The 13388-nt window shown below is 41.9% G+C and overlaps 1 protein-coding gene and 1 non-coding gene across 7 annotated transcripts in view; one reads left to right on the forward strand and one right to left on the reverse strand.

Moving 5' to 3' along the window:
• Positions 1–13388, reverse strand: part of LOC124802702 (coiled-coil domain-containing protein 134-like) — a 50881-nt gene that overhangs the window by 14389 nt on the left and 23104 nt on the right. For all 6 annotated transcript variants that reach the window (XM_047263649.1, XM_047263650.1, XM_047263653.1 and 3 more), the window contains exon 3: positions 10974–11061. In XM_047263649.1, the coding sequence (XP_047119605.1) occupies positions 10974–11061 (88 nt within the window). The remainder of the gene's footprint in view (positions 1–10973; positions 11062–13388) is intronic.
• On the forward strand, positions 2407–2481 carry Trnat-ugu. The gene has a single exon. It is a non-coding gene; the product is annotated as a tRNA-Thr (tRNA).

Below are 13388 nucleotides of genomic sequence, written 5' to 3' on the forward strand. Positions count from 1 at the left end.
AAATCTACGAGAATTCTTCAGCTTATGTTAACATCGGCGAATCAACTCAAGAATTCCGCATCATGAGGGGTGTCAAGCAAGGCGATCCCATCTCCCCAAAACTGTTCTCTGCTGTATTGGAAATGGCTATGTCAAAGTTGAGCTGGGAAGGTAAGGGAATTAGAATTAATGGAAGAAGGCTTACCAACTTGAGATTTGCTGATGATATTGCCTTACTGGCCAAAGACTTCGCAGAGCTCCAAAACTTAGTTACAGATCTTGCATTGGAATGTCAGCTGGTTGGCTTAAACATGAACCTTTCCAAAACAAAAGTAATATCCAACAAATGGGTCCCAGCTGGAGATGTGAAAGTGAAGGACAGTCTACTAGAAGAGGTCAGTGAATATGTCTACCTTGGTCAGATTATAAATATGAAGGGAGACATAAGACCAGAAATCTATCGACGCATCAAGCTTGGCTGGCAAGCATTTGGGAAGAATTCAAAAGTATTCAGATAAAAAATGCCAGTAAATCTGAAGAAAGCAGTATTTGATCAATGCATTCTTCCTGTGATGACGTACGGATGCGAGACATGGACACTGAACTCATTCACAAAAAGGGAAACTCAGGACAGCACAGAGAGCCATGGAGAGATCAATGCTGGGCTATACAAGAAAGGACAGGAAAAGGGCAGATGACATCCGGTCTGTGACGAAGGTTAATGACATCTTAGAGAGAGTAGGTTCCTTGAAATGGCAGTGGGCTGGCCACGTCGCAAGAAGAAAAGACAACAGATGGACGAAGCTAGTACTGGAGTGGAGTCCGAGAGAGCACCGGAGGCCTAGAGGAAGACCACCAGACAGATGGGACAAAGACATCAAGAAGATCGCTGGTAACACCTGGCAGAGAACTGCCCAAGACCGTCCCACTTGGAGAAGACTTCTGAAAGCCTACCTGAATCCACGACTCGAAGAGGCCACATCATCTAATGATTGAATTGGCTGATGATGATGATGATGATGATGATGATGATGATACCAATGGTTCCTGTATCTATGTTCTTCCTGTGCTCAGCCTGCACCCTTTGTGATTGAAGCCCATCTTGTGTTTTCCCGAGACCCTCTAACCTAAAAATCAAATATCAAGGCTGTACGCACTATTTCCCCTCCACCGTGAACCATGAACCTTGCCATTGGTGCGGAGGCTTGCATGCCTCAGCGATACAGATGGCCGTACTGTAGGTGCAACCACAGTGGAGAGGTATCTGTTGAGAGGCTAGACAAATGTGTGGTTCTTGAAGAGGGGCAGCAGCCTTTTCAGTAGTTGCAGGGGCAACAGTCTGGCTGATTGACTGATCTGGCCTTGTAACACTAACCAAAACGGCCTTGCTGTGCTGCTACTGCGAACGGCAGAAAGCAAGGAGAAACTACAGCCGTAATTTTTCCAAAGGGCACGCAGTTTTACTATGGGTTAAATGATGATGGCGTCCTCTTGGGTAAAATATTCCGGAGATAAAATAGTCCCCCATTCGGATCTCCGGGCAGGGACTACTCAAGAGGACGTTGTTATCAGGAAAAAGAAAACTGGCGTTCTACGGATTGGAGTGTGGAATGTCAGATCCCTTAATCGGACAGGTAGGTTAGAAAATTTAAAAAGGGATATGGATAGGTTAAAGTTAGATATAGTGGTAATTAGTGAAGTTTGGTGGCAGGAGGAACAAGATTTTTTGTCTATATATGACGGTAGTATCTGTTCCCGAAAGAACAGTTACCGTGGATGACCATGCAGCTTTGCTAGAAATGAAATGATAATTAAATGGACACCCTAGCTGCAAACAGACGTTGATGTACTTCATTGGGGACATGTTGAAAATGTGTGCCCCAACCGGGACTCGACCCGGGATCTCCTGCTTACATGGCAGACGCTCTACCCATCTGAGCCACCGCGGGCACAGAGGATAGTGCAAGGGATACGCACTATCCTTTGTGCCCGCGGTGGCTCAGATGGATAGAGCGTCTGCCATGTAAGCAGGAGACCCCGGGTTTGAGTCCTGGTCGGGGCACACATTTTCAACATGTCCCCAATGAAGTACATCAACGTCTGTTTGCAGCTAGGGTGTCCATTTAATTATCATTTCATTTCTAGCAAAGCTGCATGGTCATCCACGGTAACTGTTCTTTCGGGAACAGATACTACCGTCATATATAGTTAAAATATGGCTTCCCGGCCATTGACCTTCTTGTGCGAACGCACACGCTATGCCCGAACTCGTACGGGACTTGGTAGATTAATCTGCCATGAGTAATGAGTATGACGGGCAAACATCTATTAGGCGCACTACGAATGTAGTGGTGTGGATATGTTGGGAAAGTGGATCTCACGGGGAGTGTGCAAGGGATAAGTCCCTGCAGACGCACTATCCTCTGTGCCCGTGGTGGCTCAGATGGATAGAGCGTCTGCCATGTAAGCAGGAGATCCCGGGTTCGAGACCCGGTCGGGGCACACATTTTCAACATGTCCCCAATGAAGTACATCAGCGTCTGTTTACAGCTAAGGCGTCCATTTAATTATCATTTCAAGATTTTTTGTCACGTGAATACAGGGTTATAAATACAAAATCAAATAGGGGTAATGTAGGAGTAGGTATAATAATGAATAAAAAAATAGGAGTGCGGGTAGGCTACTGCAAACAGCATGGTGAACACATTATTGTGGCCAAGATAGACACGAAGCCCACGCCTCCTACAGTAGTACAAGTTTATATGCCAACTAGCTCTGCAGATGATGAAGAAATTGATCAAATGTATGATGAGATAAAAGAAATTATTCAGGTAGAGAAGGGAGATGAAAACTTAATACTCATGGCTGACTGGAATTCGAGAGTAGGAAAAGGGAGAGAAGGAATCATAGTAGGTGAATATGGATTGGGGGTAAGAAATGAAAAAGGAAGCCGTCTGGTAGAATTTTGCACAGAGCACAACTTAATCATAGCTAACACTTGGTTCAAGAATCATGAAAGAAGGTTGTATACATGGAAGAATCCTGGAGATACTAGAAGGTATCAGATAGATTATATAATGGTAAGACAGAGATTTAGGAACCAGGTTTTAAATTGTAAGACATTTCCAGGGACAGATGTGGACTCTGACCACAATCTATTAGTTATGAACTGTAGATTGAAACTGAAGAAACTGCTAAAAGGTGGCAATTATAGGAAGTGGGACCTGGATAAACTGACTAAACCAGAGGTTGTACAGGGTTTCAGGGAGAGCATAAGGGAACAATTGACAGGAATGGGAGAAAGAAGGGCAGTAGAAGAAGAATGGGTAGCTCTGAGGGATGAAGTAGTGAAGGCAGCAGAGGATCAAGTAGGTAAAAAGTCAAGGGTAGTAGAAATGCTTGGGTAACAGAAGAAATATTGAAGGGAATTGAATTTAATTGATGAAGGAGAAAATATAAAAATGCAGTAAATGAAGCAGGCAAAAAAGAATACAAACATCCCAAAAATGAGATCAACAGGAAGTGCAAAATGGCTAAGCAGGGATGGCTAGAGGACAAATGTAAGAATGTAGAGGCTTATCTCACTAGGGGTAAGATAGATACTGCCTACAGGAAAATTAAAGAGACCTTTGGAGAGAAGAGAACCACTTGTATGAATAGCAAGAGCTCAGGTGGAAGCCCAGTTCTAAGCAAAGAAGGGAAAGCAGAAAGGTGGAAGGAGTGTATGGAGGGTCTAAACAAGGGCGATGTACTTGAGGACAATATTATGGAAATGGAAGAGGATGTAGATGAAGATGAAATGGGAGATACGATACTGCGTGAAGAGTTTGACAGAGCACTGAAAGACCTGACTCGAAACAAGGCCCCGGGAGTAGACAACATTCCATTAGAACTACCGACGGCCTTGGGAGAGCCAGTCCTGACAAAACTGTACCATCTGGTGAGCAAGATGTATGAGACAGGCGAAATACCCTCAGACTTCAATAAGAATTCAATAATTCCAATCCCAAAGAAAGCAGGTGTTGACAGATGTGAAAATTACCGAACTATCAGTTTAATAAGTCACAGCTGCAAAATACTAACACGAACTCTTTACAGATGAATGGAAACACTTGTAGAAGACGACCTCGAGGAAGATCAGTTTGGATTCCGTAGAAATATTGGAACACATGAGGCAATACTGAGCTTACGACTTATCTTAGAAGAAAGATTAAGGAACGGAAAAACTACATTTGTAGCATTTGTAGACTTAGAGAAAGCTTTTGACAATGTTGACTGGAATACTCTCTTTCAAATTCTGAAGGTGGCAGGGGTAAAATACATGGAGCGAAAGGCTATTTACAATTTGTACAGAAACCAGATGGCAGTTATAAGAGTCGAGGGGCATGAAAGGGAAGCAATAGCTGGGAAGGGAGTGAGACAGGGTTGTAGCCTCTCCCCAATGTTATTCAATCTGTATATTGAGCAAGCAGTAAAGCAAACAAAAGAAAAATTTCGAGTACGTATTAAAATCCATGGAGAAGAAATAAAAACTTTGAGGTTCGCCGATGACATTGTAATTCTGTCAGAGACAGCAAAGGACCTGGAAGAGCAGTTGAACGGAATGGACAGTGTCTGGAAAGGAGGATATAAGATGAACATCAACAAAAGCAAAACGAGGATAATGGAATGTAGTTGAATTAAGTCAGGTGATGCTGATGGAGTTAGATAGGAAATGAGACACTTAAAGTAGTAAAGGAATTTTGCTATTTGGGGAGCAAACTAACTGATGATGATGATGGTCAAAGTAGAGAAGATATAAAATGTAGACTGGCAATGGCAAGGGAAGCGTTTCTGAAGAAGAAAATTTGTTAACATTGAGTATAGATTTAAGTGTCAGGAAGTCGTTTCTGAAAGTATTTGTATGTAGTGTAGCCATGTATGGAAGTGAAACATGGACGATAAATAGTTTGGACAAGAAGAGAATACAAGCTTTCGAAATGTGGTGCTACCGAAGAATCCTGAAGATTAGTCTAGTACCGTCTGCCGCAGAAGTCGAACATGCACCAGAACAAATGGACGTGGTCAGCCCATAGAGGGCTCCGCCTCCGTGGCGGCTATTCCGCGCAGCGGCTCTCGCGCAGCGAGGGCACCACCGCTACGCCACGTGCAGACAGCGGCCAATAGCCGCTCCCTCTGGTTTCGTACATAGGGGCCCGCTCTGTCCTAGTCCAGCCAGTCTGGTACTCGCTCTGGATTTCGTTTCTATCTCGGCGGTACTGCGTTCTGGTCCTTGCTCGTTGTTGACATTTGCCTGGCTCTGGTTCTGAGTGGATTTACTGTTGGTGTTTAGTGTTGTGGTTTCCACAAGCCTCCGTTGTTTATCTCTTCCTTGTTGTGTCGGTCATAGTCGGTCATGGTCAGTTGTTGTCAGTTGTCGTTGGTCTGTCGCCCAACTCGTCCTGTGTTTACCCGGTGGCGCGTGCTCCACCGCCGGCGGCTTCCCCGCCTGGCGGTTCCGATCTGCAGCCCAAGGCATTCTCGCAGTTGGTTTTGGTTACTACAATTAGATGGGTAGATCACATAACTAATGAGGAGGTACTGAATAGAATTGGGGAGAAGAGGAGTTTGTGGCACAACTTGACAAGAAGAAGGGACTGGTTGGTAGGACATGTTCTGAGGCATCAAGGGATTACAAATTTAGCATTGGAGGGCAGCGTGGAGGGTAAAAATCATAGAAGGAGACCAAGAGATGAATACACTAAGCAGATTCAGAAGGATGTAGGTTGCAGTAAGTACTGGGAGATGAAGAAGCTTGCACAGGATAGAGTAGCATGGAGAGCTGCATCAAACCAGTCTCAGGACTGAAGAGCACAACAACAAGAACCCACTATTCAGATAAATTTTTATGAGCAAATAAGAGTATGAACCATGGACCTTGCCGTTGGTGGGGAGGCTTGCGTGCCTCAGCGATACAGATAGCCGTACCGTAGGTGCAACCACAACGGAGGGGTATCTGTTGAGAGGCCAGACAAACGTGTGGTTCCTGAAGAGGGGCAGCAGCCTTTTCAGTAGTTGCAAGGGCAACAGTCTGGATGATTGACTGATCTGGCCTTGTAACAATAACCAAACGGCCTTGCTGTGCTGGTACTGCGAACGGCTGAAAGCAAGGGGAAACTACGGCCGTAATTTTTCCCGAGGGCATGCAGCTTTACTGTATGATTACATGATGATGGCGTCCTCTTGGGTAAAATATTCCGGAGGTAAAATAGTCCCCCATTCGGATCTCCGGGCGGGGACTACTCAAGAGGATGTCGTTATCAGGAGAAAGAAAACTGGCGTTCTACGGATCGGAGAGTGGAATGTCAGATCCCTTAATCGGGCAGGTAGGTTAGAAAATTTAAAAAGGGAAATGGATAGGTTGAAGTTAGATATAGTGGGAATTAGTGAAGTTCGGTGGCAGGAGGAACAAGACTTCTGGTCAGGTGACTACAGGGTTATAAACACAAAATCAAATAGGGGTAATGCAGGAGTAGGTTTAATAATGAATAGGAAAATAGGAATGCGGGTAAGCTACTACAAACAGCATAGTGAACGCATTATTGTGGCCAAGATAGATACGAAGCCCACACCTACTACAGTAGTACAAGTTTATATGCCAACTAGCTCTGCAGATGACGAAGAAATTGAAGAAATGTATGATGAAATAAAAGAAATTATTCAGATTGTGAAGGGAGACGAAAATTTAATAGTCATGGGTGACTGGAATTCGAGTGTAGGAAAAGGGAGAGAAGGAAACATAGTAGGTGAATATGGATTGGGGGACAGAAATGAAAGAGGAAGCCGCCTGGTAGAATTTTGCACAGAGCACAACATAATCATAACTAACACTTGGTTTAAGAATCATGAAAGAAGGTTGTATACATGGAAGAACCCTGGAGATACTAAAAGGTATCAGATAGATTATATAATGGTAAGACAGAGATTTAGGAACCAGGTTTTAAATTGTAAGACATTTCCAGGGGCAGATATGGACTCTGACCACAATCTATTGGTTATGACCTGTAGATTAAAACTGAAGAAACTGCAAAAAGGTGGGAATTTAAGGAGATGGGACCTGGATAAACTGAAAGAACCAGAGATTGTACAGAGATTCAGGGAGAGCATAAGGGAGCAATTGACAGGAATGGGGGAAATAAATACAGTAGAAGAAGAATGGGTAGCTTTGAGGGATGAAGTAGTGAAGGCAGCAGAGGGTCAAGTAGGTAAAAAGACGAGGGCTAGTAGAAATCCTTGGGTAACAGAAGAAATATTGAATTTAATTGATGAAAGGAGAAAATATAAAAATGCAGTAAGTGAAACAGGCAAAAAGGAAGACAAACGTCTCAAAAATGAGATCGACAGAAAATGCAAAATGGCTAAGCAGGGATGGCTAGAGGACAAATGTAAGGATGTAGAGGCCTATCTCACTAGGGGTAAGATAGATACCGCCTACAGGAAAATTAAAGAGACCTTTGGAGATAAGAGAACGACTTGTATGAATATCAAGAGCTCAGATGGAAACCCAGTTCTAAGCAAAGAAGGGAAAGCAGAAAGGTGGAAGGAGTATATAGAGGGTCTATACAAGGGTGATGTATTTGAGGACAATATTATGGAAATGGAAGAGGATGTAGATGAAGATGAAATGGGAGATATGATACTGCGTGAAGAGTTTGATAGAGCACTGAAAGACCTGAGTCGAAACAAGGCCCCCGGAGTAGACAATATTCCATTGGAACTACTGACGGCCGTGGGAGAGCCAGTCCTGACAAAACTCTACCATCTGGTGAGCAAGATGTATGAAACAGGCGAAATACCCTCAGACTTCAAGAAGAATATAATAATTCCAATCAATCCCAAAGAAAGCAGGTGTTGACAGATGTGAAAATTACCGAACTATCAGCTTAATAAGTCACAGCTGCAAAATACTAACACGAATTCTTTACAGACGAATGGAAAAACTAGTAGAAGCCAACCTCGGGGAAGATCAGTTTGGATTCCGTAGAAACACTGGAACACGTGAGGCAATACTGACCTTACGACTTATCTTAGAAGAAAGATTAAGGAAAGGCAAACCTACGTTTCTAGCATTTGCAGACTTAGAGAAAGCTTTTGACAATGTTGACTGGAATACTCTCTTTCAAATTCTAAAGGTGGCAGGGGTAAAATACAGGGAGCGAAAGGCTATTTACAATTTGTACAGAAACCAGATAGCAGTTGTAAGAGTCGAGGGACATGAAAGGGAAGCAGTGGTTGGGAAGGGAGTAAGACAGGGTTGTAGCCTCTCCCCGATGTTGTTCAATCTGTATATTGAGCAAGCAGTAAAGGAAACAAAAGAAAAATTCGGAGTAGGTATTAAAATTCAGGGAGAAGAAATAAAAACTTTGAGGTTCGCCGATGACATTGTAATTCTGTCAGAGACAGCAAAGGACTTGGAAGAGCAGTTGAATGGAATGGACAGTGTCTTGAAAGGAGGATATAAGATGAACATCAACAAAAGCAAAACAAGGATAATGGAATGTAGTCTAATTAAGTCGGGTGATGCTGAGGGAATTAGATTAGGAAATGAGGCACTTAAAGTAGTAAAGGAGTTTTGCTATTTGGGGAGCAAAATAACTGATGATGGTCGAAGTAGAGAGGATATAAAATGTAGGCTGGCAATGGCAAGGAAAGCGTTTCTGAAGAAGAGAAATTTGTTAACATCCAGTATTGATTTAAGTGTCAGGAAGTCATTTCTGAAAGTATTCGTATGGAGTGTAGCCATGTATGGAAGTGAAACATGGACAATAAATAGTTTGGACAACAAGAGAATACAAGCTTTCGAAATGTGGTGCTACAGAAGAATGCTGAAGATTAGATGGGTAGATCACATAACTAATGAGGAAGTATTGAATAGGATTGGGGAGAAGAGAAGTTTGTGGCACAACTTGACCAGAAGAAGGGATCGGTTGGTAGGACATGTTCTGAGGCATCAAGGGATCACCAATTTAGTATTGGAGGGCAGTGTGGAGGGTAAAAATCGTAGAGGGAGACCAAGAGATGAATACACTAAGCAGATTCAGAAGGATGTAGGTTGCAGTAGGTACTGGGAGATGAAAAAGCTCGCACAGGATAGAGTAGCATGGAGAGCTGCATCAAACCAGTCTCAGGACTGAAGACCACAACAACAACAACAACAACAACAAGAGTACTTTTAAAAAATAGGCATATAACACTAAATATTGTTAATATACATTAAATACTGCATTTTTAGGGTGTTCAACATAGAACCAATAACCAAATAATGTTTGTCAGGTGTAATAATTAACAGCAATGAAGCTTTCATGTACATTTTGAGAGATCTATTTGTCAGCATTTTTCTTGGGTTTTTGGTTATTCTTCTTCCTGAAGTTTGATAGCATGAGTGGTTGACAGTGTTGAAGATCTATCCTTGATTACTGATATCAGGCTTGAATCAAGCTGCAGATGGAGGTTTTAGACAGTCACATGTGTTCAAGGGAATGTGACTGTAATGTGAAAACTCAAGACTATGAGCAAAATGCACACAAATTACTGGATTAGAATACTTTCAGAAAACAGAACGCAGATATGACAAAGTGGGTTGTACAAACTATGAAGTGATTTATCAAGGTGTCTTGTCCCACTGTAGAGTTACATAAAAATGTAGGTAGACAGAAGGCTTGAGTTATCAAACACATTCATGTGCGCGACATTTCACAAGATTAATAACATCACGGTGCCACTAAACATTTAAATGGAGTTTTATAGTTTCATTTTTACTGATGATTTCGCAAAGCAACTTCACATGAAATGCCATTTATGCCAACAGATGGAGGATGATATGATGTAAAGATGACAAGTCTCTCTCTCTCTCTCTCTCTCTCTCTCTCTCACACACTCACACACACACACACACACACACACACACACACACACACACACACATGAGCAGTTTAAGATCATAGTTCTGGGCTCAACACATTTATTGTGTGGAGTCATAATGAGAAAAGGCTTGGTGACTTCCTCATACATATGGGCAGCCTCAGCTCTACTATCCAATTTGCAGTGAAGCTGGAAAATAACAAACAACTACAGGCTGTGCTAGCCACTAGCAATGGTACCAAAATTGCCCAAAAAGTACATCTGCTAAAACTTTTGTATCACCATCTCATTAGCAAAAGGGGCATGGTCAATATTTTTGTGATGGTTGCAAGGCAAACACATGGGCCATAGCACTTCAAACAAGAGATGAAACGCTTGGGGGTGTTCTGAGGAGCAATGGTTACCCAAATAATGATATTAGAATGCCATAAGTAGCCTGGCTGATTTGACAGAATTGGTTGTATATTACACAAGCAAAATATAAGATAGTAAACACAGCAACATAGGACAGGTGGGACCCACATTGTCAAGGAAAACCTGAGTAAAAACATGCTGAAAGATCCACCAAAAACAGTATCACTGAATGAAAATGGAACTGCAAGCTGAAACACGAGGAGGAATTAGCCACAGATGGGCATATACTGAGTGACCACAGTTACGTAGTAAAACCCAACAACATGCAAGTCTTGCTATGGGGAGTATCTATAATGCCTGTGTAATCAGAGAAGCCACTGAAGTGCACAAGCATGGGGAAAACTCCCAAAATAACTGGACCCTGGGATCCCCTTTCACAGTGAACTCCTGTTGCACTTAGAAGACTGTAAACCACACTAGAAATACCCAGGAAAAGCTGAAGAATAGATAGTGCACTGACTGGATGTCCGAATCCTTTCAAGAAGAACAAAAGGCAGCACATCGAGAAATGGCCATGAAAGCCTCCACGATTTTAGCTGTTACTCTAAGCAAAACTTAAAATTCAAAAGCAATAACTGTTAATTACATCTTAAAATGGTTCACATTTGATTATTAGGCTAATAGATGCAGCTCCTTGTAGTTTCAATACATATAAATAAAATTTGCATATTATCACAAACCATTAAGCAGTTCCTCATTCTTGGGAAAACTGCTAAGTCCAGGGACATAACCAGAACTTTCCAGTGTGACACGGCTGTTCTGAATTACCTGCAAAAGTAAAAATACCGATGAATAAACAGTAATAAAATGTCAGAGAATACTTACAAAATAGATCAACTAATATTTTCACCCTCATATCTCCGATAAGTTTACAGTGGTGACATATCATCCTCCTACCACCACCTATACCAGCCCTGTAACTGGCAAAACATATACTATCGAAGGGAAAGCCACCTGTGAAATGACATATCATATAAGAGCTGTTATGTAAACAATGTTCAGCCTTTTACAACAGCATGATTACCACCAATTTATCAGTTGGGACAAATGGACATAGGCAGAGGGAGTATATGGGCAAAACACAATATCCTGTTGCAGAACTTCCTGTACAACATGACAATCGTGACCCTGCTGTCTGTTTCACCACATGCGCCATCTGGATTCTTCCCCCTGACACCAGTTTCTTAGAACTCCACAGGTGGGAACCAGCTCTACATGTCCTCGGTTCTCGCCATCTACCAGACCTTAATTTACATTAACTTCTTCCATCTTAGCATTTCTTCACAATGACTGCTGCTTTCTTCACTCCATTTTAGTTTTCTACATCTTTAATTTTCTTACCTGTCTATTTTTGCCGCCCCCCCCCCCCACCTGATATGTACAATGCACTCACCTTTTCATTCTTATTAACTCGTGCATGATGTTTAAGCGGTAATTTCTGTCTTCCATATTCTCAGGTTTTCAAAACTCATGCAGTGCAGTCCCCAACGAAGTCTTTCCTTCTTGTCCCGTCTGGTAAGTCTCCCCTGACCCGTGGTTCTGGGTGACTTTACTGAAATCTACCCCTTTTGCTAGACCTCACTAGTCCTTTTCCTTCACTCCCCTTCCTTCCCCTTCAACCCTTCTGCCTGAAGGAGGAGCCACTGGCTCCAAAGCTTGCCTAGTTATAACCTTCTTTTACGTGTGAGTTCTTCAGCCACTTGGTGAGTAGATTTATCTATCCCATTACATTTTGTATATATGCATAGCTCCATAAATAATATATATGTAAAAATATCTGTAATATAAAAATAAAAATATATGTAATATATGTCAAAAAACTTAGAAAATAGATTAAGGAAAAGCAAACCTACGTTTCTAGTATTTGCAGACTTAGAGAAAGCTTTTGACAATGTTGACTGGAATACCCTCTTTCAAATTCTGAAGGTGGCAGGGGTAAAATACAGGGAGCGAAAGGCTATTTACAATTTGTACAGAAACCAGATGGCAGTTATAAGAGTCAAGGGGCATGAAAGGGAAGCAGTGGTTGGGAAGGGAGTGAGACAGGGTTGTAGCTACTCCCCGATGTTATTCAATCTGTATATTGAGCAAGCAGTAAAGGAAACAAAAGAAAAATTTGGAGTAGGAATTAAAATCCATGGAGAAGAAATAAAAACTTTGAGGTTCGCCGATGACATTGTAATTCTGTCAGACAGCAAAGGACCTGGAAGAGCAGTTGAACGGAATGGACAGTGTCTTGAAAGGAGGCTATAAGATGAACATCAACAAAAGCAAAAGGAGGATAATGGAATGTAGTCGAATTAAGTCGGGTGATGCTGAGGGAATTAGATTAGGAAATGAGACGCTTAAAGTAGTAAATGAGTTTTGCTATTTGGGGAGCAAAATAACTGATGATGGTCGAAGTATAGAGGATATAAAATGTAGACTGGCAATGGCAAGGAAAGCGTTTCTGAAGAAGAGAAATTTGTTAACATTGAGTATAGATTTAAGTGTCAGGAAGTCATTTCTGAAAGTATTTGTATGGAGTGTAGCTATGTATGGAAGAGAAACGTGGAAGATAAATAGTTTAGACAAGAAGAGAACCGAAGCTTTTGAAATGTGGTGCTACAGAAGAATGCTGAAGATTAGATGGGTAGATCACATAACTAATGAGGAGGTATTGACTAGAATTGGAGAGAAGAGAAATTTGTGGCACAACTTGACTACAAGAAGGGATCGGTTGGTAGGGCATATTTTGAGGCATCAAGGGATCACCAATTTAGTACTGGAGGGCAGTGGGGAGGGTTAAAATCACAGTCGGAGACCAAGAGATGAATACACTAAACAGATTCTGAAGGATGTAGGTGGCTGTAGGTACTGGGAGATGAAGAAGCTTGCACAGGATAGAGTAGCATGAAGAGCTGCATCAAACCAGTCTCTGGACTGAAGACGACAACAACAACAATGTAAAAATAAAAACACAAAAATAAATTAAGTACTGTAAATCTAAACATATGTGTGCTAATTTAATATAACAGATTTCCAGTTACATCATTTTCATCTTCAAGTTTGGCTCAATGAAAAATATGCACACATGTACTGTCATATCACTTATA

Source organism: Schistocerca piceifrons, chromosome 6 (assembly GCF_021461385.2).
Source record: "Schistocerca piceifrons isolate TAMUIC-IGC-003096 chromosome 6, iqSchPice1.1, whole genome shotgun sequence".
Lineage (NCBI taxonomy): Eukaryota > Metazoa > Arthropoda > Insecta > Orthoptera > Acrididae > Schistocerca > Schistocerca piceifrons.